The 27,517-nt window shown below is 32.4% G+C and overlaps 2 protein-coding genes across 2 annotated transcripts; one reads left to right on the top strand and one right to left on the bottom strand.

The window, feature by feature from the left end:
• Positions 1-40: 40 nt before the first annotated feature.
• On the bottom strand, positions 41-5,685 carry Zfrp8 (Zinc finger protein RP-8). Its single transcript, XM_075376771.1, has 3 exons — positions 4,779-5,685; positions 4,220-4,434; positions 41-324 (listed from the first exon to the last, which is right to left on the bottom strand). The coding sequence occupies exons 1-3, from the start codon at positions 5,491-5,493 to the stop codon at positions 130-132; spliced, it is 1,125 nt and encodes a 374-aa protein (XP_075232886.1). The 5' UTR covers positions 5,494-5,685; the 3' UTR covers positions 41-129.
• Positions 5,686-6,084: 399 nt separating this feature from the next.
• On the top strand, positions 6,085-26,627 carry LOC142331101 (transmembrane protein 50A). Its single transcript, XM_075376772.1, has 4 exons — positions 6,085-6,286; positions 11,106-11,212; positions 21,485-21,648; positions 26,007-26,627. Exons 1-4 carry the CDS (start codon positions 6,194-6,196, stop codon positions 26,108-26,110), a joined length of 468 nt encoding a protein of 155 aa, XP_075232887.1. The 5' UTR covers positions 6,085-6,193; the 3' UTR covers positions 26,111-26,627.
• The last annotated feature ends 890 nt before the right edge of the window (positions 26,628-27,517 follow it).

The raw sequence follows: 27,517 nt of genomic DNA, 5'->3' as shown, positions 1-27,517 counted from the left end.
ATAATAATATTTAAAAAAATAGGATTAAAATAGAAAACAGTTGTAACATTTTTATATTATTTAATTTGAAATCCACATTAAACCATTAATTCCATGAAAGTATTTACATCAATAAATATTATGTCTTCACTAATATGATGAATGAGATGATATTTCCCAAGATAAGGTAGTACTATTAATCAGATCTTGTTTTAATAGATATTCTTCCTTGTAATCTGGACCATTATCACAACTGTTTTCACATGTAAATATTACTAATGTTCCCCAATCTAATGAATTCCGTGACACCTCCAACCCTAAATAATTTAATAACTGGGGTAATACCTGTAAAAAAAAAAACACCACCATAAAAAATACAGTTATTTTTTTACATATAAATAAAAAATCTTAAAATTGCTTCAAATTTAATTCAATTATTTAATAATAAAAATAAAATTCACTCTAATAGGCTGGTCTTTTTCAACAAATCAAACCATTCATTTTTACCCACTTGCACAGATAATATATCTGCATTAGGAAATAATTACTTAAAAGGACTAGAGAATGTTAGATAAATAAAACCATTCATAGTATGAATTTTAAATACAGATAAGATTGTTGTACACACTTCTTAAGTGAGGTTGGTGTACTATTAACCCTTTGCACTCGAAAGACCATTGTCAGTGGCCACCCACCATTCCTGAACAACTTGTAATATGCTCTGGTGCATAGTGTCCTCAGGTTGTATGGCCACTCGCTTGTTTGCTGCTGCTCAGCTGCCATATCAATTGCCAGCTGTCAATAGCTCGGAATTATTTTCTCGACTCTTATCTGAAATGGAGACATTGAAAGAGCATTTACAGAAGAAGAAACGCTATGATTTTTTAAAGAAGTTCTCTTTTATTTACCATCTTAAAATAAAAAAAACATAACATTGCGTAATTTTTAGGCCTTACAAAAACATTATGTTAATATTATGTAAATAAAGATAAATACAAAAATAAAACTGGAATAATAACAATAGTTTTGGTTTATTGACACGAGTAAAATACAAATAATGAGTTTAGAATTGGTTTGTGTTATGAGGCTGAAGAAAAAAAAATTCTATGAATAACAATTTGAATAAACATAAAATTATAAAAATGAATAAAAAACACAAAATTTATAAAAGAGGTGTTTAGTATTTTATTACTAGAGTCTTTTGGCTGTGTGGTTCTATTCAAAGCATTGTCCAATACACAATCCAAGTTGTATATATACATTTTACACGTATTTTGTATGCTTCCTTGCCCCACTAGCACTTCTGTCACTGCATACAAAACATCCTTCGTTTTACCAGGTTCTAGTGACTAAAGGATATACAACATTCTGTTTAATCTTTCTTCATCTTGTATGTCTGAAGGTCTACCCCGTGTATTTTAATTTTCTGACATTTCCAACTAATCCTTTGATTAGCTCCTTTCTAAATCATCCCTTGTCTCATTTTCCCCTGCCCTTAGTTCACGTTGTAATGTAAATACGCATTGATTATGCCAGTTTTGAGTAACCAAAAACACTTTCCGCCACCACTTCAGCGATTTCCTAGTATAAAACTGTACGATGAAATGTAGTGGTCAGCAATGTCAACACCTCCCATTGATTGATTGTACTTTCATACAACAGTAGGCTTTTTTACATTTTCTACTACTCCTGTTTTTAAGATACACCTAACATTTATTTAGTTATTAGCGCTATTATCATACAATGCTGTAACATCATTGGTGTCCTACCACAGCAAGAGATTCAACTTTTTTTTCTGAAAGCTATATTCCCAACCTTTTTCAAATTGATTTTTAGAAGTTGTTTTATTACTTATCTTCTTTACTTTTCCTTTAACTGTCTTTCTCTCAAGCCTAACTTGTTCAGGTAAGCCCACTTCAGTTCCTCACAATTGTACCTGTTAAATGCACTTTTATGTCATACAATGCCCAAGTTAAATCTAAATTAGTATAAACTTGTCTGTAAAAACATGTTGCCCTTCAATGTTACCATAGGTTTCTTTGATCTTATTAACTAAATGCAAAACGACTTGGCTAGTGACTCCTAAGTTTTGTCGTGCCATTCTGTCAGTTGTGTTTTTTTCAAAATATGGCTCTAGGGCACAAATATAACCTGAACTTGATTCAGAAAGAACAAAAATCTTTATCCCTCACTTAACTGGTTTGTCTTTACTGTAAACTTTAAAAAACTATTTTCCCCTTGAATTCTACTCTTGTCAACTTTATTCTTTGGCATGTAATATTCCCTGAAATTTTTGTCTAAATACAATACATTGCATACTTTTCCAAAACATGTTAGTACCTCAAATCGGGCCAGTTGTGGGAGGACTGACATGCAGGTTCCAAAAAATCTGAAGAAACCTTTCCTTTGAAAATACGTCTTTGAAAAAAGGATATAATCAAACCAATCAGTTGAAAAATTGCCATTTAGTTCTGGCTTATGATTCATGGCCATATTGATAAGGAAACCTAAAAAAAAAGCTTTCATTTCATCTAATTTACATCTTTCCATGACCATAACCTTCTTCTCAGAGGTGTTTTTCATTTGCATACCTATTAGTTTCCTTCATTATTTTAGAGAGTAATTCATTGGTAAAGAAAAGCTGAAAATATAGTTGTGTAGCTGGGTTTTTGCAGATGGTGATTTATACACTGAATTATTAGATCATATAAATTTAGATAAAACAATCACTGTCTATCCATTCTCCAACACTGTTTTCCTCTTCTTCTCCTACTTTGACCCACTCTTCTTCAACTGCTGAACCTCCCTGAGCACCATGTTCATGTTCTTATATCCCTTCATCACTTAGACTATTATTTCCATTACATATTTCGGCACTAACGAATGCCTCGACCTCTTCACCAATGTACGAGTCAATGTCACTTTCATGATTTGAGTCTATATCGTATTCTGAATAAATATCACCAGAATCAAACAAATCTTTTAAGAGCTCATTTCTAATTTCATCTGATTTTAAATCACAGCTTTTATTCATGTCAGTAATTTTACAACACAACACTTAACAATGCTAGCACATTTATCAACTACTAAGAGCACACAACTAGCACAGCACAGAATGATAACAAAAGGGTTATACTGACAGAGTTGTAAAATGCGGGACATACATGTAATTGAAAATATTGCCTACAGATCCCACCACTTTAAGGAGAAAATAAAATAATTTCCTAAAAACAATATTTACATTGGAATAGCATACAAATGTCACGGCCACTCATAGTGGCTGTGCAAGTGTTCCGGGATTTTGTACAGGCCATTCCCAGTGCCATACATACATGCTGGAAGGTAAGCCACTGTGAAAAAATCAAAGCTGATTACTTGACTACTCACAGTAGCCATACGACTCCTGAGACACTTTGTTAACGGGACTAAACGAGCGCAGAGGGTTAACATTTATAAGCTAAATGTATTAATAGTATTTCTGAAAATGATAACAGTAGTATTTTAATGCTCATAATCTAAAATTTTTAAGGTGAGTAAGTCATAATTTCTACTGGTTGATAAAATTTTTTATTTGGAACAAGATCAAACCATATTGATTAGCTGTTAACAAATGGAAGTTTTGTCTGTTATTAAACATTTATTATGCCATGTATGCTCCTGTTTCAGTTGTATATTGGAAGTACTTAAAAAATATGGCAAATGTAAATTTTATAAATGGGCATTACATCTTTATCACTAGTAGATTTTAAATTGCATAAGATTGATATTCAGCAAATTAGAACACGTTATTAAAAGAGCACATGGTATTAACATTCCATGTGCTCTTTTAATAACAAATGCACTATTTTTGCTAAAAACAAAAATTGTAATTTATTATTAAAATACAATAATATATTTGCTTGTAACAAGCCAGCAAGTAGACAAATTTTCATGTTAATGCAGGATAATACTTTAACTTAAAAAAAAAATATTAATGATAAATTTTTCAATGAAAAAACAGATTAATCAGTTTTTAATAAAAAAAAGCAATCTATTAAAGAAATCTGAAGTCTGAAACAATTTTCTTTCTCATCTTTAATTATATAATTGAAATATTAAAAAAAAAATTCATTATCATTATTATTACTGCTGATGGAGGCACAGGATATATTTAATCAGAAATAAACCTAAGTTTAAGCAAAACAGTGCTTGTTTCTTGATATTAAACCTAACATTACTCGGATATATATAACAAGAATACCTGAAACTCAAAAATTCTTCTTCCACCACAATATTGACAATTAGGAATCTGTGCAATATCAAATGATATATTATTTGTTATCCACAGAGGAATGCCATTTCTTTCATATCTAATAACTTGCTCTGGTGCAAGTTTAATTTGTTTACGAAACTTTGAAAATGTTTTATCTTCTTCACATAATGCCATTTTTGTAAGCTCTTCTTCACATGAAACAACTGTGAACAAAGTTAAATACAATAAAAATGATAGTGTATTTATTTAAACATTTGTAAAAATAAAATATAAACAAAGTTTTTTGGTTTTATTAAGTGATTAAAATGTGTTTAAATTAAATTAAATTAAATTGTGGTGTTTCTTTAAATTCATTCTATTGACTGTAAAGTTCAATGTGTTAATCAACATGTTACTTCAAGAGAGTAAAAATACAGAGATAATAAAAGAGAAATGTGTTTTAAGATGTGACAAAAGGTGTGTTATGTGCATTATTGGCTATGTAATCCTTAAGTAATTAATCTAATAATTCAAAACATGAAAAACACAGTTTAGGAAAATAACGCACCTTGTAAACTTCCTTTACTACACCGCTCTGTTTTATTCAATTCACTAAGATCTTCTTCTTCTTCGTTTTCGCTAATTAAATCATTCTCAAATTCAGTAACTATCTCAAATTCAGGGAATAGCAAAGAACAAACATTATTGCTGTTTCTATCTTTACTATTTCCTTTACAAATTTGCTTATGACCAGATTTCCAGTCAAATACTTGATGTTCTTTACAACAGTAGTAAACATTTTTACAGCTTCCACAGTGATTTGAGCTTCGTATTCCACAAACATAGCACAATTTAATACCAAATGTTTCTGCACATAGATCTGATTTCCAGTTTTCTTCTTCTATTGGAGGGTCAAATGGGTAGTATTTATTGTGACGAGATAACTGATTTCTCACTACTTTAAAACCATTATTTAAATTACTTTTTATACAATTATCAGTTTTACAAACAAATATATATACTGTTCTGTGAAAACATGTTTCTTTTTCTGTTACTGGTGCATATAACTGACATAACAACACAAGAGTTCTGTTACAAGTACTGCATACCAAATCTTTACTACAAGGAATATCATCTGATAACGACAACCAGGCGGGTTTACTGCCTACTTTACTAGGGAAAAATCTACTCTGCAATTTCCATTTAGGAGAAGTTTCCAAAAATCCTAACTCGACGTTGGATTTTAGTTCCTTTATATCGACATCACTTTCAGAGTCACTCATTTCTAACAAATACAGTATTTACTTTACCACTTTAGAGGTTAAGTGAATAATGATAAAAATTAATTCAGAATCCAGCTGCTAAAAATACTAAGGATAGCTTTTAATTACTGTTTAGTAACGGATTATACAGATTCATTATTAGATAAAGACAATAGATTAAATAATGCAAATTCACATTTTGCTGCAAACTAAATTCACCTTAATAAGCAATCGACAATACGAAAATTTTATCACAGATATTCACACGCAATGCATTGCAGAATAGCCAGATGTATTAAAATAAGTGACGATGATATGAAATTGTATACAGATATAGGTGTAGGTTAAATTTCCGTATTTTTCATAAAATTTACCATTTTTTGAATTTTTACAAAATCCAAAAATATTGAGTTGTTTCAGTAAAAATAATAAGCGCAAACGATAATAAAACTTTTCTTTAGGAAAACCGTTTTATAAATATTTTACTCATCTGAGAAATCTTTTTACTCTCAATAATACCTAAATCTTAATAATGTAATTGCTATTATTATAAAATGTCATTACTAATTAGTTTAAAAGATAGCAGCACTATCAAGTAGTTGATGTAGTCGTCTAAGAACTTGTTATACGTCTAGTATTACTTGACTGTCAGTTTGTGGTTGCTTGTTTGGTTAAGTTGTAGGGTGTTTGATTTATTTAATATTAAAAAAATTAATTAATTATGGCAAATTGTTTTGAAAATTTACCTCCCTGTGTGTGGTTTGAAGGTGGAGAAAGAAGAAATGCCTTTGCATCTATTTTAGCTGGATTTCTGGTAATAAAGGTTATGTTATTAATATTATCTAAACTTATCCATTCTATTTAGATAATATGAATTTATTTTACTAGTTAATATATTTTTTAGTGTATTATTATTAAATGAAACATCATTTTTAATTCTTTTAGATGTTAAACGTGATTTATCAACTTTCCAAAGTTGGGCTTGTTTTTTTATTTTCCTTGGTATTTTGTTTTTAATATTTTTATAGAACCTTACCCTCGTTAGTAACCGAGATAAATCCAATCTGATATGGTATAACTTAAAATAATTTAAATATTGTAAAAAATAATATGGAATAGTTTTAAACTTGTTCACAGTTATGAAACTACCATCTTTTGTTTTGTTCTATTTTATTACGTTTTAGTACTATTATTTTTCCCTTTTCATCCAAGTTTCTAATGCCTGTATCAGTTCAAAATAAACAAACCATTAAAATTCTCTCTTCTCATGTAATGTTATAGCTAATTCGTTTTTGTATTTTTTCCTTCCTTAACTCCATTTCATGAGTAGATTTAACTATTCTTTTTGTCTGCATTCTCAACTTCAAATGCATGAACGTAAAGGAATAATTTGAAGTCAAATTTTCTCTAACCTGTGTCAGAGTTTTATCAGCCATTCAGTATGTTTTTGAATTTTTAAGATTTTTTGACTGTGCTGATGTAAACTTATATTCGTCCATTTATTATCTTTTTTGTATAAAATGTGTTTTTTTGTTGTTCTTAAATATAGAACTAACTTGTACAAAGAAATTTTTCTGTTTAGAAGTTAGTTAGTTTTTTGTACCCAGATGAAAATAATCTGCTCTTCTTAAATTGCTACTTTGTAATTTCTCATTATCATAACAGTAATTATAGTTACTTATTATTGTGGCTGAATACTTTTTCTTAACTTGTTAAGACACTTATATTTCATTTACATTTTAGCCAGCTGATATGATTCTGGGATTAGAACCATATATATACGATTTTCTTTACGCCTTAGTATCAACAATCAAACAATTTTTCTATGAGAACAACCACAATTTTCCATTCTGTTATTCCCCAGTTTCCGTGTAACATTGGTTAGACATTTGAGAAGAGTGGTTCAGTATTAAATGTGATTTAGCTACTGCATTTTGGTCACTTTCTTTCCTGGACTAGATCCTCACATATTTTTTTTACTGCATTGCATATCTTTCTTCAAGTACGTTTTTGTGTAAAGTACTTGACACACAACAATTCAGGAGTCAATAAATATTTACAGTCTGGTGACATTAACATAACAGAAATAAATTTGTTAATTACATTATTAAAACAGGCATTTTAATTTTCCTTGTATGGAATGAGTATTTTGAATAAAATTAAAATGTTACCGGTTTTGTCACGGAATCTTACCACATTTAGAGAGTTGTAAACAAGGTTTTTTTCATTTTTAGGATATTTTTGGAGGCCATTCTGTATAGGTATATCATCCAAATTTAAATATTTTTGAAGGTTACAAAATGTTTTATAATTTCATTTTTTTAAATATATAAAAAGCATAATAATAAAGCAAAATGCATATTAATTTGCATAAAACGTATAATGCAGATAGTGTAATAAAACATTCATTTTATGTCCAGAGCAGATTTTGGTTTAAACAGAAAGAAGTAAATTGTTTAAAAAAAACTTACTGAAAATTTAAGTTATAAAACACAAAATTTCAACTTTCTAATTACAATTTTTTGGACAAAAACAGAGATCTTTAAATATTTACACCAGAAAATAATGTAAAAAGTTAAAACATTTCTTATTTAAAAGATAAATTTATACTATAAAAACAGTCTGTAATGTTCATTAAAATTTTATTATCATAAAAACTGTCAACATTTGTAAATTAACATGAAATATTTTCAAAGATGTATTTTCACTTTTTCACATGAAAATTCAATTAGCATTCTAAAATTAATAAAAAATAAAATTTTAATTAGTAATTTTTAAAATAGTATAATTCAATTCAAATTACAACTTGGACTCTTGGTTAGAAAATTTAACAGTTAGAAAAAACAAGTAATCTTTTTTAACTTAAAAATAAAATTAAAAAAAAAAAAATAAAGTATAATTTTCATCAAATCATTTATTGACAATTTACATTAAAATACTGAATATTGCTAATATTCATACTTTTCAAAAACAGCTGATTGAAGATTTGAAAAATGTGACCCTTGATGTAAGAAGATAATTTATTTCAGTGATGGTTCAAGCAGCCAATAAAAAACTTTATCATGTCTACCACCACCACCACTTCAGTTTTATTATTGAACATGAGTGTAACTTCTTCCATGGAGAAAATGCCTTTGATGGGATTAATAGAACTATATAGAGTTGTGAATAAGGCTAGTTTGCAATAGCCATACAGATTCTATTAGCAGAAAACATTAAAACTTTTGTTTTGACTATCTTGGGGATAACTTTTCTCATCAGACCAGCTTGAAACTGGAGAAGAAATTTAATATTTAAGAAGATAATGCAAACAAGGAAGATCTTATCATAGATTTGTACCTTTAATCCGAACAGAAAATAGTTGTTATATATATATACAAGATGTATATTGTTCAGTGACCTCAGTATTTCATTTATTTAATAGTATGATACGTTTTCATCTCAAAACAATGAAATCATAAGATATTGATATATTATCGAATGGACGAAGGACTTCATTTCACATCTATGAGGAAAATATAATTTAATTTGGTATTATTTAGAATATATAATGCTACTACTAAAATTTATTACTGCTAGTAGCTGTAATTTTAACATCACTGACAAATTGGGTACAAAAATTATTGTTTTTTTTTTCATTTACATCTTAAACAGTTACTAGGGAAAATCATAATGATTTTAATCCATATAAATAAAAGATCCTTGTTTTGTGTGTGCCTTAATAGCTCGAAAATTACTTAACTGATTTCCCTGAAAATTTCACAATTTATTATTATTATTTGTCCCGGTAGTATTTACATGTTATTAGTTCCATACATTTGTTAGTCTAGCATGATATGTTGATATGTATAAGAGTTAATGTACATTCAAATTTATCAATAGCGAAGCATTGCAGGGTTCCCAAATATAATTCAGTTCATGTTAAAAGAATATTTGACTACTAATTGTGTAATTTAATTTATTTGATTTGAGTTTGTGGTTTTGGAATTCAAATTTTAGCTGTACAGTATAAACATGATTTCATCATACTTAGAACTTAGGTTGCTTATATTAACTAAGTCTCACTGATTAACAATTAATGACTTATTACTACACATATGTAAAGTTGGTTTTTATGAAAATTTGACATTGTTGTGCTTTTATTGAGTACAAAGTTATTTCTCTTTGATTACAGCCAATTTTAACATGGTATTTACAAAATTGCAATAGTGTACAATATTTACAGTTTTTAGAAGTTTAATAAACTTCTATATAAGGATATGATACGCAGGTCAGACTTTTTCAGGTCTCATACAAAGCCTCTACCCAAAGAAAAAGAATACTTGAAAGAGAGTCTTTTTTTCCCAAAACTATTTTGTTCCAACCCAAGCCAAAGTGTGCTTTGAACTAGCATGTTTTGAATATATTAATGTGGTTATTGATAACTTTAAAAATAAGGAAATTATTAAAGTTTCTACAAACCTCAAAAGTGCAAAATTTGATGATTCTCCTATAACAAATGAATACTCAAAAAAGTACAATGTTCTAAATGTAGTAAGTCTCTATGATTAAAAATAAATATACTTTAATATCTGGTGGTCTGAAATGGATTGACCTTTATACAAAGAAATAACTCAAATTTTACATATACCTTGTAAAAAATAAGATCAACTTAAACTTTATTAAAATAAACTCTCCTTAATAATAGAAATTTACAAAAACATAAAATTTTACAAAAAAAAAAACAGATTACATTATTCAATAATACATTGAATAATGTATTTGAGTTTAATCTTTTTAAAATGGATGCCATTAACTAACTATAGTGTTTGTAACTTTACTGAGGTAGCTTTACGAAACTAATTTGCTCTATAAAGTTCTTTCCCGTTATTAATAAATTAAAAATGTTATGTTGTTCAATGAAGATTAATAAATTAAATATTTAAGTATGTTAAAAAACAGTAATTTGCTAGTATAGAACATAATACATAGACAGATGTAATACGGACATAGTACATACAGACATAATAGTTTTTATGGATGTTTCTTTGTAGAACACTCTACAGTGACTATTTTCTCAAACTTGCAACTGAAACTGCCTGCAGTGTTAAAGGAAATCAATTTTTTTTACCACTTGTTTTCCATTTTATCGATTGGAATTATAAAACTATGTGTGTGCTGTAATACTGTTATTAAAGCCCATAATTCAGTGTAAAATAATGTCCTCTCTTTACTGAGAGTCAGAATAACAATTCTTTTCTTTAAATGGCCACTATATGGAATAAAAATATTTTGTATATTAATTGACAGATAAAATTTTCTTCTTAAATATACTTAACAAAAGTTTTCTGTATTTCTCATTAAAGTTAAAGAACTTTGAACTTGCACTACTGGGAAATTAATTTGCAATAATTTCAACAAGATATTCTTAAATAAATTGCAGAAAAGAACAATCATTCTTTTAATATGATACTAAATTTAGTTTTTCCAAGTGGTTTGTAAAGTATATTCAATGGCAAGCTTCTTTTTTGATGCTTACTCTTCTGTGTTTTGTATCTTGTACAATTGTGAAATTAATAATTTTTTATTTAGTTATCTTCATTTTTTCTTACTTATTTATGTACTTTTACCAGTATTCTGGTTTGATTTTACAGTTTTTTTCTGGTTGGTGGCTTATTATTGATGCAAATGCAGTTCATCCAGATGCAGTTCGTGGTGCTTATCATGTTTGTGGTATAATAGGAACTGTATCTCTATTTATGTAAGTAAATTGAGTATTGAGTAACTTTGTCAGTAATATTCTTACTTTCCCACCTAGCGCTACAGCAGAGTTATAGCTGTAGAAGGGAAAGTATGGTAAGATGACCAATTTTAGCACATGTTGTTTTCACTGGATATTTACATTTTGACACTAAGGAACACAAAAAACAAAAACCAGATGGAGATTTTGCGGATGTTAATGGTTCGTTGTACATATGTGTGTTTGGTGTTGGCCTCAAATCACCTTATATTTTCAGAACTGCTTGACCAATTTTGACTAAACTTGGTCAGATTATTTCTGTATATGGGGGATTGATGGCATTAAATTTTCAACATAATAGGTCAAGGGGGTGAGAATGTAGAGCAAGGTCACCCTCAGTATCTTCAGATTTTGCTTAATTAAGGTCTTATTTTTCTTAAGCATGTTTGTTAACAATTAAAAAATAATAATATTTCCAAAAACCTTTTTGTAAAATTGCACCTCCGCCCCAAGAAATTCTTTAAATAAACTAGTTGGTACAGTGTGTCAGTAGGTAGTATAGCACAGCTGCTGAAGTCTTTCTTTTTCTGTTTAGCTTCTGACACCAGCTATGTTGTAACGTCACAGTTGAGTGGTAGAATTAAATAAATGAATAATATATAAAGTGTAAAAAAGTATTTAAAGTGGCCGCTAGGATGGCCACACCCGCACGAATGAAATACGATATGCACGCGCGCTTTAGTTAGAATCATTGAATTAAATAAAATTATAAATATTTTAAATTAAGTTGTGTGTATGTGTGTTTAAGATGTGCATTAGAAATAACCATCAGAAGCTCCGTCCTATGATCTTTGGCCATAGCCCACAAGATATTGTGGGACTGACGCAAACGATTCACGTTCAACTGCAAAATCTTGATTTGGACTTGCATAATGGGTTGCCATACCTGTGGTCCCCTGTGCCACATTTCATACATGCTGCTGGTTCTCTGTAGCCGGCCTTGAAGTGGCCTTCTTACCCACAGTTAAAACAACTTCTTGTTCGATCTGGACCCTGGCACTTGGAGGCCTTGTGCCCAAGGTTCTAGCAGTGGAAGCACCACACTACATCTGCATCTTCAGTCACTCTACAGGAGATCACCCCAATTCGTAGGTGCTCCTTCTGCAGGAGTTTGTCAGCTGCTTCACTAGTGATAGCAACAGAAGCCACCTGTGTACTGGAGTGGGCAGACCTGAACTTAACTGCCTATTCAAGTTCGTCTTCCAACCCAGTTACCTCTTTCACCGCCCTTATCACTTCATCTTTGGTCGCAAGAGCATCAGTATCTCTTATATTGATCCTCTGCATTCTTTCTCGCTTTCCGATCATGGCCTTAACTCCTTTGACTCCCTCTTGGAGCTTTCTAAGCAGTATCATCAGTCCTGCCTCGTTCTTAACAGATTAGGAGCTCCTCCTCAACTCCTTCCCGACAGAAAGGATCTCTAGGTCCCCCTCTTGGACTCCATCTTTGATTTCCTTAAGGATATCAGCAAATGTTTTTTCCTCCTGATTATCCGCTGCTTTAACAATTATAGTCCTGGTTCTATTCATAGCCATCCTACTCGTAGAGTGGTCCCTCCCTCCTACTCTTGATCATTACCTCTCTCTCAATATATATTGCTGTAGTGTGATACGTTCTCTGTCCCACATATTCAAGGGGAGCCACGTGCCACGTCTCCCCTTCAATTCCAAACATCACATCCTGTTTAGATTGTAGAATACCTCAGCTATCCCTTTCATTAAATGAGGGATATTACTTTCCTCGATAGACAAGTTGTTTACCAGAGTAAATACTAGTTTTTCATAATCTTCCATGCCATCTCCCCTAAGCACGTTGCCATTTTGGAGCTAACAAGGAGTTGTCCCACCTTCAAAAGTCCCTTCGTATTTAAATTTCGGATTCTTGGTGCTACACGCATACCACCTCTGAGAATTTACTCTTTGGCCTCAAGATCCAGAATTACCGCAAAGTCCTCTCATGCATCGAATGAGTGTTCCATTGTCCACCAAAACCACTCCTTATTCCATTTGGCTCCCACCAAGACATCAGTCTGATCATTAAAAAGCATATTATATATTCATGTGCAATATACATAATCTTATATATAAATATTCATTCAAATATTAAAGTATCATATATAATTACAAAGAAATAAAATGTCTACATTTATTTACCAATTGAACCAATAATTGCGGTAATTACCTCAAATAATTACCCTAACCAAGGTGGATATTATTCGATCATAAACATATATATATTTATATGTATGTATTTTTTGAATTTACATTTGAGGAAATCTCATTAATAAATTTTGATTATCTACTAATTCTCTTTTTATGGAATCTGACCTTATGATGCAATTAGCATTATTAGATGTAATTAAATATTTGATTGTAACAATTCTAGAGCTAAAATACTATTTTCATTTGTTATTAGGAGATCTTTAATGGTAGCTGCAGCGTCATTCTTTAAAGAAAAATGTAGATAGTGTAATTTTTAGATATTAGTTAAATCAAATCATCTCTGTTTTGTACTAAATCAATAATATATTAAAACAATGCTTCCATTCTAACACGTTACCTTTGCATACAGGTATATTAATGGGTTGTAATTGAGTTAGTTGAAATATTGTATTTGTACTAATTTCTTGATTAGATGATTTTCGATTAGTATTAATTAAATATTGCAATTTAGATTTTATATTACACAAGTCTTCTTTGACTAGTATATGATCCGAATCTAAAAAAACATCATCATCAAATTTCAATTCAATTTCTCTTTAAGTAGTGTCATATTTGCTTTGCAATTCAATAAGATTTCTTTTTTTTAATCTGTAAGGAGGGAATATCATCTAATGAGGGATCATAATTGTGAATAAATATGTCAATCCTGGTTATGGCGGCTTTTATTTAGCTCTCTTTGTCTAATAAATTTTTCCCTATCCATAATGATAATAGTAATAACAATGTGAATTATTAATAATGTAAATTAAATGTGAAATGAATTAAATGATATTATAGTTGATGACAATGTAAATTATTTGTAAAATAAATGACAGATATTATGATAAATGATGCTGTAGATATAGTTTGTTGTAAATGAAGATTCTTGAAATTTTAGATTATGGTGATGTAGAATAACTGTAGATTTCACATGATGATTCTTCAAGTTGCATGTGGTTGGATGACAAAAAAATATATGAATCTTGAAATTTCTGATGATATTCGTGGCTGGAGGACCAAAAGAAATGGTGAAATGTTTTTATGTAACTCTGGTGTCACTGTTTCACTTTTACTATTAAATAATTAATTGATTATATATTAATAACTGTAATGATTATTGCAGTGAGATATATGATTAAATTATGAATTATTTTACGTACTATAATGTTATAAAAATAGAACTATGAAAAATTTATGTTTATTAGTACATGATATAAATTATCATGAACAATAGAAAAAAATGAATAGAAATAATATTACAAAACTATCAGCTGCTGATGAGCCAACTGAAATAAATACTTTATGTATTTTAGATTAAAGAAGAAGGAGATGAGATGGTATTCATATTTATATGGAGGAAAAGATACATATAACTGAACATGCCACGGAGGTGGATTCTTGAAAAGGCAGATTGGAACAGTTACCATAAGCCTTCCCAACACAGTACGACAGTGGTACAGATGCCCTTGATGAACTAAACTCTTTTATGTCTCTAATACTTGAGAATGTTAATAGATATATCCCACAAACATTGGGAAACCCAAGATGTCTTTCTGTTCCTTAGAGAATGATGATTGCCAAAATGCTACTAGCAGTCGACAATAAGCACTGCTCAGATTTAATCACAGACCTAATGAACATCTAAATTTGTACCATAAGGTTAGAGTGGTATGTTGTCAAGTATTCTTGAACGCTAGAAGGGTATCATGGAGGAATACGTGGACACCATCTTAATCCACCATCATAATCTGCAGATCATCAAAACAATCCATTCTCAGACTCATTCATGAAGGAGAACTTATATCACCTTCTGCAGTGGCAAGTAACTTGGCAGACTGTTTCTATTTGGTGTCCCTCACCTCTTCATACAATAATGAATTTCAGAGGTACAAATGGATTAAATGTTGGTGATTAAGTCAGAGAATTAAACGCTCCATTTTCATTCAACGAGCTGTTACACGCACTTAAAAACTCATGTGACACCTCCCCTGGACCTGACAACATTCATCTCATTATACTCTCACACCTTCCTAATTTGGTGCTGCAACACCTATATTGTGTATTTATAATAGTCTCTTCACAAGTTTTTGCTTCAGTCTGGTCAGAAGCCATTGTCATACTAATTCTTAAACCTGGTAAAGACAAAGCAAGCCCCTCAAGCTACCGCCCTATCTCTTTTACAAGCATTTTATGTAAAGCGATGGAGATCATGATGAACCGCAGGCTCACATGATATTTAGAGAGACATTGCCTTCTATCTCTAGAACAATGAGGTTTCCACCAAGGATGTTCTTCCATTGATTATTTGGTGTCACTGGAAGCAACAATTCAAAATACTTTCCCACTCTGCCAGCGCCTTACTGCTATCTTCCTTGATATCAAGAAGGCGTACGACACAGCATGGTGACATGGTATTCTTAACATCCTTGGGGAGTCAAGGGCTGTATGTTATCTTGTATATATCAGGGTTTTTTTTTAATGACTGTACCTTCTGTGGTCGTATTGGAGATTCCTTATTGGGTAGCATCACCCTGGAGAATGCAGTGCCTCAAGGAAGGGTGTATTAAGTGCCACCTTGTTATACTATAGCCATCAACAGTATTACTGAATGTGTGTAACCACTTATTTCATTTTCGTTATTTGTTGATGATTTTGCCATATATATATATATATATATATATATATATATTACATCCCATTCAACAGTCACAGCAGAGATACTACTACAGAACATTATATCTCACATTTGCACCTGAGAAAACAAAATGTGTATTCTTTTCTTGTTTGCGGGGCCCTTTGATACCACAAGTCTTTCTGAACGAAGATCAAGTTACTGTGTCTCATGATATTAAGCTTTTTGATTTTTTTTTTTGATAGCTGTCTTACATTGGTCAATTACATCAAACAATTAAAAACGAAATGTTGACTGCTAGATATGCTGCTAGTTCTTAGCAGCAGCAATTGGCGAGCCGGTAGGTCATGTATGTTGTGATTTTATTATTCCTTAGTTCTTTCCTGTTTAGATTATGGTTGTATCACCTACTCTACAGCTTGTAATACAGAACTGAAGATGTTAGTTGCTGTACATCATGCTTCTGTCTGTCTTGCTATAGGTGCTTTTAGATCAAGTCCTGTCACCTTGACAATTTATCTGTCCAAACCTAACCGTGCAGTGAATTAAAATACATCTATACAGTTCTCAAACAACAACCATATTCCATGCTGTCGACCAAGTGCTTGCAATCCTTGTGCAACCTTCTGCAATTTACTCAAGTAGGAGTCTCAGACTGTTACAACACTTCACACTTGTGACCCTTGTCACCACAATGCATACAGAGTAAAGTATATTGATAGAAATTTTACCAATTCCACAACATTTGAAAAGTCAACATTTGTACTTCTTATATCAAAGTACAGGGTGTCCCGTATAAAACGCAACCCATCAATCACTCATCCATGAAATTTCAAAAGTCTAGCTTACTCCCCTACTCGTTACTGAAATGGACTCGTCCAACATCTGAACATCGCGGCGACGCAGTAGAACACTACCGATAGTAACAACAATGCAATCATAACTTTCAGTGTATTGCTAGAGACAAGATGGTGTTTTCGCTAGATGAACGTGTTTTCATTGTTGAGCCGTACTTCAGTACGAAATCAGTGGTTGCAGTGCAAGATTTGTTTCGCCACAAGTACCCAGATAAACCAGCTCCTAACAAAACATCAGTATTAAGGTTAGTTGCAAAATTTAGTGAGACCGGTTCTGTTAATAACAAGGAACACAAAAGATCTGCGTCAGTGTTGGAATACAGATACAGTCACTGAAATCAAAGACCAATTACTCGCCTTGCCAAATAAATCGATCAGGTGTTTGTCTGCTGAAATTAATTTGTCTAAATCGACTGTTCATCGGGCGACCAAACAATTACAATTACGACCTTATCGCATTCAAACGGTTCATCAACTTCTTGAGCCTGACAAAGAAAAACGGCTACAATATTGTCAATGGTTCCATCGATTTCTGCGTGAGGGAATTAATGTTATTGATTTGTTATTTTTCACAGATAAAGCATGGTTTCATTTGGTAAGCTACGTAAACAGCCAAAACAGTAGAATTTGGAGTGCTGAAAATCCCCACGTTTATCACGAAAAACAATTACACCTGCAGAAGTTGGGCATGTGGTGCGCGATATCGCGGAAGAAAATAATTGGTCTTATTTTTTTTGAGTACACCATTAATGTAGAACGATACCAGGATATTTTATTTCAGTTCATCGCACTCTTGGAAGAGGAAGATAGACACTGCCGGCTACAACATGATGGTGCAACATCGCACTACGCAGATTCAACTTCTGATTTCGTTGAGGAATTCTTTGGCAATCGTGTTATCGGTCGAGGCTTGTGGCCACCAAGATCTTCAGATTTGACTGCGGCGGATTTTTTTCTACGGGGTTACCTCAAAGAAAAAGCCTACAGCAACGAACACTTGAACAATTGAAAGTCAATATTGAACAAGCTGTATTAAATATCCAGCCACAAACTTTGAAAAAAGTTGCAAAAAACGCTGTAAAAAGAATTGAAGCTTGTATTCAAGAAGATGGCGGCCACTTCCAACATTTACTCTAAATGTAAGGTAATAGATGGTAATAATAAAAATTACATTTACACATGCCTTTTTATTATTTCAATACCTACCAATATAAGGTTGGGTTGCAATTTAAATGGGACACCCTGTACTTTGTAAATCATCAATGTCCTTCTTGACTCTTCAAGAAGAAAAATCACAAACAATCTACCCTCAGTGACAAACTTGTTAAACATATTAGGCCCAACTTTGAATACTCCATGATTCCTTTGGGCATCATGTCTACCAATTTTGAATAAAAACCTGCACTCAGACTTGCATGTCACCTCATTCAAGTCAGTGTTTTGCTCCCGCATAAGAGACGTAACCTTCTCCTCAGACAGGCGACTATGCATATCATAGACAGTAACCCGAGGCCTCCTTTTACATTACTGGTTCACCTTGACTTCAAACATTATATTAACATTTTCTGAAATGTCTCTTTGTCATCCACTACAACACCACATCTTTCCTACTACTGATATCCTTTATGTTCCTAATTTTCAAATTTGACTTCTTGCCCCAAAGGGCAGCTGTAATTTTTTTGTTTGTTTGATGAAATTCTTAAATCAGCAGAAGCAAACTTAGGCGGAATAAAGAGAACTAGTAGAAAACCTTGGGTTTCAGACGATATATTGCAGCTGATGGATGAACGTAGAAAATATAAGAATGCTAATGATGAAGAAAGTAAAAGGAACTATTGGCAATTAAGAAATGCTATAAACAGGAAGTGCAAACTGGCGAAAGAAGAGTGGATTAAAGAAAAGTGTTCAGAAGTGGAAAGAGAAATGAACATTGGTAAAATAGACAGAGCATACAGGAAAGTTAAGCAAAATTTAGGGGTACATAAATTAAAATCTAATAATGTGTTAAACGAAGATGGTACACCAATATATAATACGAAAGGTAAAGTCGATAGATGGGTGGAATATATTGAAGAGTTATACGGAGGAAATGAATTAAAAAATGGTGTTATAGAGGAAGAAGAGGAAGTTGAGGAGGATGAAATGGGAGAAACAATACTGAGATCTGAATTTAAGAGAGCATTAAACGATTTAAATGGCAGAAAGGCTCCTGGAATAGACGGAATACCTGTAGAATTACTGCGCAGTGCAGGTGAGGAAGCGATTGATAGATTATACAAACTGGTGTGTAATATTTATGAAAAAGGGGAATTTCCGTCAGACTTCAAAAAAAGTGTTATAGTAATGATACCAAAGAAAGCAGGGGCAGGTAAATGTGAAGAATACAGAACAATTAGTTTAACTAGTCATGCATCAAAAATCTTAACTAGAATTCTATACAGAAGAATTGAGAGGAGAGTGGAGGAAGTGTTAGGAGAAGACCAATTTGGTTTCAGGAAAAGTATAGGGACAAGGGAAGCAATTTTAGGCCTCAGATTAATAGTAGAAGGAAGATTAAAGAAAAACAAACCAACATACTTGGCGTTTATAGACCTAGAAAAGGCATTCGATAACGTAGATTGGAATAAAATGTTCAGCATTTTAAAAAAATTAGGGTTCAAATACAGAGATAGAAGAACAATTGCTAGCATGTACAGGAACCAAACAGCAACAGTAAAAATTGAAGAACATAAGAAAGAAGCCGTAATAAGAAAGGGAGTCCGACAAGGATGTTCCCTATCTCCGTTACTTTTTAATCTTTACATGGAACTAGCAGTTAATGATGTTAAAGAACCATTTAGATTCGGAGTAACAGTACAAGGTGAAAAGATAAAGATGCTACGATTTGCTGATGATATAGTAATTCTAGCCGAGAGTAAAAAGGATTTAGAAGAAACAATGAACGGCATAGATGAAGTCCTACGCAAGAACTATCGCGTGAAAATAAACAAGAACAAAACAGAAGTAATGAAATGTAGTAGAAATAACAAAGATGGACCACTGAATGTGAAAATAGGAGGAGAAAAGATTATGGAGGTAGAAGAATTTTGTTATTTGGGAAGTAGAATTACTAAAGATGGACGAAGCAGGAGCGATATAAAATGCCGAATAGCACAAGCTAAACGAGCCTTCAGTAAGAAATATAATTTGTTTTCATCAAAAATTAATTTAAATGTCAGGAAAAGATTTTTGAAGGTGTATGTTTGGAGCGTCGCTTTATATGGAAGTGAAACTTGGACGATCGGAGTATCTGAGAAGAAAAGATTAGAAGCTTTTGAAATGCGGTCCTATAGGAGAATGTTAAAAATCAGACGGGTGGATAAAGTGACAAATGAAGAGGTATTGCGGAAAATGGATGAAGAAAGAAGCATTTGGAAAAATATAGTTAAAAGAAGAGACAGACTTATAGGCCACATACTAAGGCATCCTGGAATAGTCGCTTTAATATTGGAAGGACAGGTAGAAGGAAAAAATTGTGTAGGAAGGCCACGTTTGGAATAGGTAAAACAAATTGTTAGGGATGTAGGATGTAGTGGGTATACTGAAATGAAACGACTAGCACTAGATAGGGAATCTTGGAGAGCTGCATCAAACCAGTGAAATGACTGAAGACAAAAAAAAAAGATGAAATTCACTAAAGAAATTTGAAGCTTGTACTTAGGAATATGAAATGTAATTTTGTAGCGTGTGAAAAGTGCCATGCATGACCGGGATTCAAACCCAGGACCTTTGGATGAAAGGCAGAGATGCTACCTCTTGTGCCACAGAACCCAGCATGATTAATTTCTCTCTAATCTCTTTTATTTTTTTTGTGGAGCCCTCCTTCCTGTTTAGAAAGATGACCCTGGCTGTTTCATCTAATACTTGCCTTTAAGCACGTCGGTGTAGAGTTTTCACTCTGCCCTAATAGGCACAGGTACTGTGGCAGGTACTAATAGGCTGGTACTGGGATGGAAACTGTTTTTTTACTATAACTTCTTTGATTTCAGTTGGCTTACAGACAAGTACTCAAATCCATTCACCAAAGCAGAGAACATTGCCTTGAACTCATTAAGCCTTGGTATCACTTGTCTGCAAACCACTTCGAGGGGCTTCAAGAAACATAAAAAACTGCTCACATTGTTCCTCAAATTGTGCTACTAGAGGTACAGAACTACCAGCCCTACCCTTAGCCATAATGAAATTGCTAATTGGACTACTCTTTGATACCTGGGTAGACATACCTGCCTGACTAGCTTGGATTTCATCATCTGAGGAAAAGGCAGAACATTCTCCACTTCTCTCTTCATTTCCTTATGACCTCTTCATCTCTAACCTGCCTGAGTTTTCCCTTAGACTCTCCAAAATCTACAATCGACATTATCGCCAGTGCTTCTTTAAGTAAATAAGATAACATAAGCTAATTTATGTACTTGCAAGTTTTTTTTTTTAGCTTGATTACCTTCTTTTTCTAGTTTAATGCAAGACGTGAAATCATAACATGTAGCGATGTTTTTTTAATAGGATAAATGCTGTTTCTAATGCCCAAGTAAGAGGGGATTCGTTTTCTGGTGGCTGTATGGGTCCTAGAGGAGCTAGAACTTGGTTATTTGTAGGTTTCGTGCTTGGATTTGCAGCAGTCATTGCATCATGTTGGATATTATTTGCTGATTTTTTTGGACCTAATGGTAAGTAGGTAGATATTTAATTGTATCAAAATAAAAAAATACGCTTAAAATTCTCATTTTTACCTGCAACATCTCAGGGGTTAGTTCTTAGGGAATAATAAAAAAAATTGAAGCAGAGGTTCTATTCAAGTGGGAAAATAATATTGAATAAAACAGATATATAAGTTTAAGTATTATTTTTCATCTGAGTAGAAAAAAAAACTGTTTAGAGGCTTGAGCATCAGTAGAGTGGAGACATCCAGGAAGTGATTTGTAGAAGGTTATGTTACATGGAAGGAAATATAATTTGATCATTTCACTTTCCTAATATATTTATGGGTAGTGGTTTTCTGAAATTACACTATGCTCTTTGTTAGTTAGCACTATCAAATAAGAAGTCTTAGGCAGGTTAATGGTTGTCTGATAAAAAACAATATGTAGATCTAAAAGAAACTATCTCTTAACGTATTAGTTAATATTAATTTACTTGTTTATCTAATTATGCTCATTTATTTTAGTCCATCAAAACAGAAGAAAAAGTAATAAATACAAAAGCAATGTGAAATATAATCGAACATGAATGAGAAAAACATATGAATAAATAAATATAAAGTAAAATACATCCTTGTAAAAATTAATTGACACAAGATTATTTTTTTCAATATTAATTGTTTTTAGTCATTAGTATTTCCTCCTTTAGCTTTAATTAACATGTTAATCATATAGAGTAGAGTTAACGAATAATTAAAATTTGTTGGCAAATTTATGTATCGTGAAACAACAAGTGATGAAATCATATTTTAGTTGTACAATCCTTTTTCTTGAGCTTGCCCATTACAAATGGACCACTAGTTTTCAGTGGATTTCATATATAGTAAATTCCAGGCCGGTTGAGTACTTTTATTTCATTATCCTTTTTTTTTCTTTACCACTGCTCTACTTGGGATGGATTTGCATTAAAGCTTAGCACGGCCAAAGCAGAGTGTTCCTTGACTCAAACAAGTCTCTCCACCCTCCAGCTGTATTTCCAGTACGGTAGGTTGGCTCACAGGTTCAGATCTTTTGAGATTTCTTCTTTTGCCATGCCTCTAACAAACCAGAGTGAGGTAGTTGGAACCCAACAAAGTCGTTTCTGGGTCCCTTCCTGTTGCTGGGACTCTATCTTTTCAACTTTTTTTTAATACCTATCTGTTTCCTCTATTAATCTCCTGATTTTCTATTGTATTTTCTGCCTGGGTTAAAACTATCCGCAGAAAGTTTCGTCTTTATCTACCATTAATTTCTGTTCGTAACTTATCAGGGTAAGATGATTGCTGGGGTTTCGTCTTTGTTTGCCACCAGCCAACCAGAGAAGGGTAATCCGGACCCAACTATGTAGTTCCCAGGTCCCTCTCCAGCCATCGGTTATCTTTAATCTTATATCAGTTCCTGTAGCCAACCCTTGCTATCTGATTCTTTCTTTCCACAGGGAGCTATCCCCCCCCCCCCATTCTCTTTACACACTTAAAACTGTCCTCCATTCTCTCCAACCTCTTTCTTTTTAGTACTTCTGCCACAAATCTCAACTGCTCTTCATTCCTCAACTCCCTTTAGCGTGAATGTTACTATAGATTCTGGGATAATACCTCCTATGTTGTACTCTGCCTTCAGTCTTTCCCATCTATGACACTCAAAAAAGGTATATTGGGGATATCTTCCAAGCCACAGTACGCACAGTTGGGAAGCTCGCGTCGCCTAAATCTATAAAAATAGGCTCCAAATTCCCTGTGACCAGAGAGGAGCTGAGAGACATAATATCTTACATCCATGTAACTCCTCCCCAGCCTAGGTATAAGCCTCTTCATCCAAGTCTCTATAAAGGCTGCATCCCATTTGTCTCTCCTGAGCTAGTAATGCTTCAGCATCATCTCTATTCATGCCTTCATATACTCGTTTCATCTGGAGTGCTTGCAGTTGCATCTGCGGGACTCTCGCACGAACTCCTGCCGCATCCGTGGACACAGTTCGGTTTGCCGCAATCATCTTCAATGACATTCATCCCTGAATGGAGGTCAGTTATTTTCTTTACGGTCTAATGCCATATACCATGCAGTACTCTGTATAATATCACAGATACCACCACAGACATTAGCAGTTTTCTTTTGGTGGCTCTGGGCCCCATTAGTCGGCCCAGCATGTTGATAATTATTTCAGCCTTATCTGATATCTCACTAAGATGTCTGTTAAATAGTCTGGACTGATGAAACCAGACTCCTAAATACCTTATATGAGATATCGTCCCTAATATGGCATCATCTACTGTAAAATTAATTTGTCTAATTTTACATTGGCCCACAACTACAGTTAGTTGTGTTTTTTGGGTGCAAGCTTCAATCCCCTTGCATGTAGCCAGGTGCTCACCTGCCTTATTGCGCTATTTGCCTTCTTTTCTACCTCTTCTTTAGATTGGCCAGGCTCCAGCATTGTCAAATCATCGGCATATGCTATTAAGGACACCTCCTCCAGGTATCCCAGCCCCAATATGCCATCGAAGGTGATATCCCACAGGAGGGGATTCAGTGAGGACTTTTGGGATATGCTTCCATACATGTAAAGCTTGATGTCGCTTCCTTCCACTGTCGTCAGCAGTTCCCAGTCGTACGGATAGCTATTTATAGTGACTCTTAAATAAGGGCTGATGTTTTTACTCCTTAGCTCTTCCAATATACATGTACAAGGAATGCTGTTATAGACATTGCAGACATCCAAGAGGACCATCAAGGAGATCCTTCTGGTCCTCCAGGTGCCCGCCCTGTGTGTCTCAATCTAGCCTCTGACCCTTCTTAGTGTGTCTACTGTCAGTCTACCTTTAATAAAGCCATATTGCGTAGGCACCAGCCCTCCTGATTCCTCCAATTCAACCTGTATCCATTCTGTCACAACGTCTCGTATATTTTACCTAATGTGGGCAGCACACAAATTGGTCTATATGCCTGCGGAAGCCCCACAGTCACCGATTTGTGAACAAGCAGCAGTCTTCCCAGTTTCCATGATGGGGGGAAATTCCCAATGCCCAGGGCCTTATTCAGAGCATCCAAAAGCAACCATGGGTGCGCTGCAGTTACTTCTTTTAGCAGTATGCCTGGTCAGGGCCAAGGGGCTTTTTTGGGTTTATTCTTGCTACTGCCGAATGGAGTTCCTCTGTGCTGAATATACACGAACTTCGTGATTTATTACATTTACATGTCCCTGTTCTGTAGTTTGAAATGGATTCTGAATCGCTTGCAGCGCTTGTCCTCCTGATAATAGAGGAAGTGACACTGCATATCTCTGCATCAAGACCCGATATGCTCATCCCCATGGGTCATTATTTAATCTTCGACTAATTTTTCCAATGCTTGTCTTTTTGCTTGCTTAATTGCTGCAGAGAAGTTGTTGCTGGTTGTCTTATATACTAATTCCGCTCTGTCTACCTCTTCCGGTCGATTCCTTCTTGACCGTTGTAGTTTTCTTGCTGCAAGGGTTGCTGCTCGTAGGTCAGCAATCTCCCTGGCACCCCAGTGACTCTTCTTCTGGACCAATTGTTCCGTGATTTTACTTTATCACTTTCTTCCTTGAGGATCAATAAAAAATCTTTTGGGCTCCATTGATGTAGATTTTTCATTCTTGTGATTACTGCATTGGTAAAGTCTGTGTGCCTCTGGTGGTCTCCAGTTGTCCTTTTTCTCTTCCATCAGGTTCCCTAGTCGGATGTTGAATCTGATTGCCCAATGGTCTGCAGTGAATTCGTCTTCCAGAACTTTCCATTGGATCAATTCAATCTGCCTTTTGTTTTTTTTTTTTAGTTGATGTTTGTGACAATAATAAATTACTGGCACTTCTACTAATATAGTTGAAACAGTTAATTAATATTTGGTTTAGTGGTGAACTCATCATCGCAAATCAGCTGATTTTGAAGTTGAGAGTTCTAAGTTTCAAATCTTAGTAAAGACTATACTTCATTTTCATTCATATACATATCCTCTGAAGTAATACCTAATGGTGGTTCTGGAGGCTAAAAGAAAAAAAAAGTTGAAACAATTATTAAATTAAAAAAAAAAGGTTTTTCTATTGTGATTACTGTTTGAAGTCGAAAACTGCAATTAATATTATTAATCTATAAAAATTTCTGGTCATAAAGCCAAGTGTTTGGCGATGCCACCAAGTGCCATAATATTTATCGTTGTAATTAAATTATAATTTTCTTTATTTAATCTTTGTGTAGGCATATATGTTCTGACTATAATTTTGTTGATTGTAAAATACGTGTAACAAACATGTTTAATCAAAAGCTCTATGTTACAAACTTTTAATTTTTTGTTGTACTTTATAAAATAAGTTATTTTTTTATTTATTTTTAGGTAAATCAAAGGCAGCTGGAATTGCTTTATTCTTGCAGAACCTTTTCATTTTTGGTGGTTCATTGGTATATAAATTTGGAAGAGCTGAAGAACAGTGGGGCTAATTGCTCTTTCACTAACATTTTTTTTAATTTCAATATTTCTATTTACTGTATTATATTGCTAGGCCTTATTGTGTAACAATTTTCAAAAATTTAGAAATTATTTCTTGTCTTGAATGTGTTTGTATATGTATTATATATATGATAAACGTATGTAAATAAATAAATAAGTATAATTATCCATTGTGATTTTTATCAATGTCATTTTCATTGCAATTATGTTACATTGTATTTTTTATTGTTATATGCAATGAAAAATGATTTTTTAAAATCAAATCTATATTTACTCCTAATTAATTTACTTTAATATGAAACCATTTTTCTTTTATTCTAGTAATTGGATTATTTCCATTTTTAATTAATTATAAAAAAATATAGAACCCATAATATTATTTTTTGTTTTGTTTTAGTTCAGATCTTATCTTAATACTAATATAGTGTATTAATATTTTACTTTTTTACAGCATTGTGATTAATTTTCTTCATTATTTATTGTAATTAAAATGTTTTTCCTTTTTTACATGTATTATTTTTTTGCACCCATTTATTATTTTTTAAATCCTTTAATATTATTTTGCATGTTATATTAAAACCTACTTTATATTTTATCTGAATATGCTGATTTATTTTCTTGAAGTTAGTGCATAGGAACTTGAATCCAGAACTTTCAGAAGAAGAGTATAAAAAGGTGGAAAGTGTTATGGATTAATCAGAATAATCTTTTTTACTTAAAATTTAAAAGTAAAATACATAAAAAATAACTAATTTTATAGTTCTTGCAATTATGGAGGACTTATTCCAACTTATTTAGATATGTCTTATTCTGTTACGTAATGTTAGTTATTTATGAGTGAGTACAGGTTTTCTATTTTACTGGAAAAAAATATTTTAAAAAATTTGTGCATTAAAATATAGCAAACGTTAATTGGTAACAGTTAATTAAAAAATTATAATAAATTACTAAATTTTTAAAAGTTTTGTAAATCACTAACTGCATGCTGATTCCTGTCTCACTAATTTTATTATTGTTAATTTTTTTATTAAATAAAAAAATTAACACTTATATTTAGTTTATGAAATATACAAAAATTTATATGTGTACTGTTATAAAAAAACTTATACTATTAAAACATAATTTTATATGCTATATTTATACTTTATTGCATCTAATGCAGATGCTATAATTTTGATTTTAATCTATTGAAGCAGTTTAATAAACATATTCTGATTAACTGTTGGATTAAAAATAGACAGAAAATGGCAACACAAGAAACCTGTGATCGACGATTAACGTAGATTACTTATGTTAAACAACATATCTGTTTTAAAACTATTTAACTAGATTATTTTCTTTCTGTATGCAGTTGTTACTAAGATGTGAAACAGTTCTGTGTGGAAGTTGACTTTGTT

Source organism: Lycorma delicatula, chromosome 10, assembly GCF_047948215.1.
Source record: "Lycorma delicatula isolate Av1 chromosome 10, ASM4794821v1, whole genome shotgun sequence".
Classification (NCBI taxonomy): Eukaryota; Metazoa; Arthropoda; class Insecta; order Hemiptera; family Fulgoridae; genus Lycorma; species Lycorma delicatula.
The sequence above is the reverse complement of the archived record's forward strand: the minus strand, read 5'-3'. Positions and strand labels throughout refer to the sequence as shown.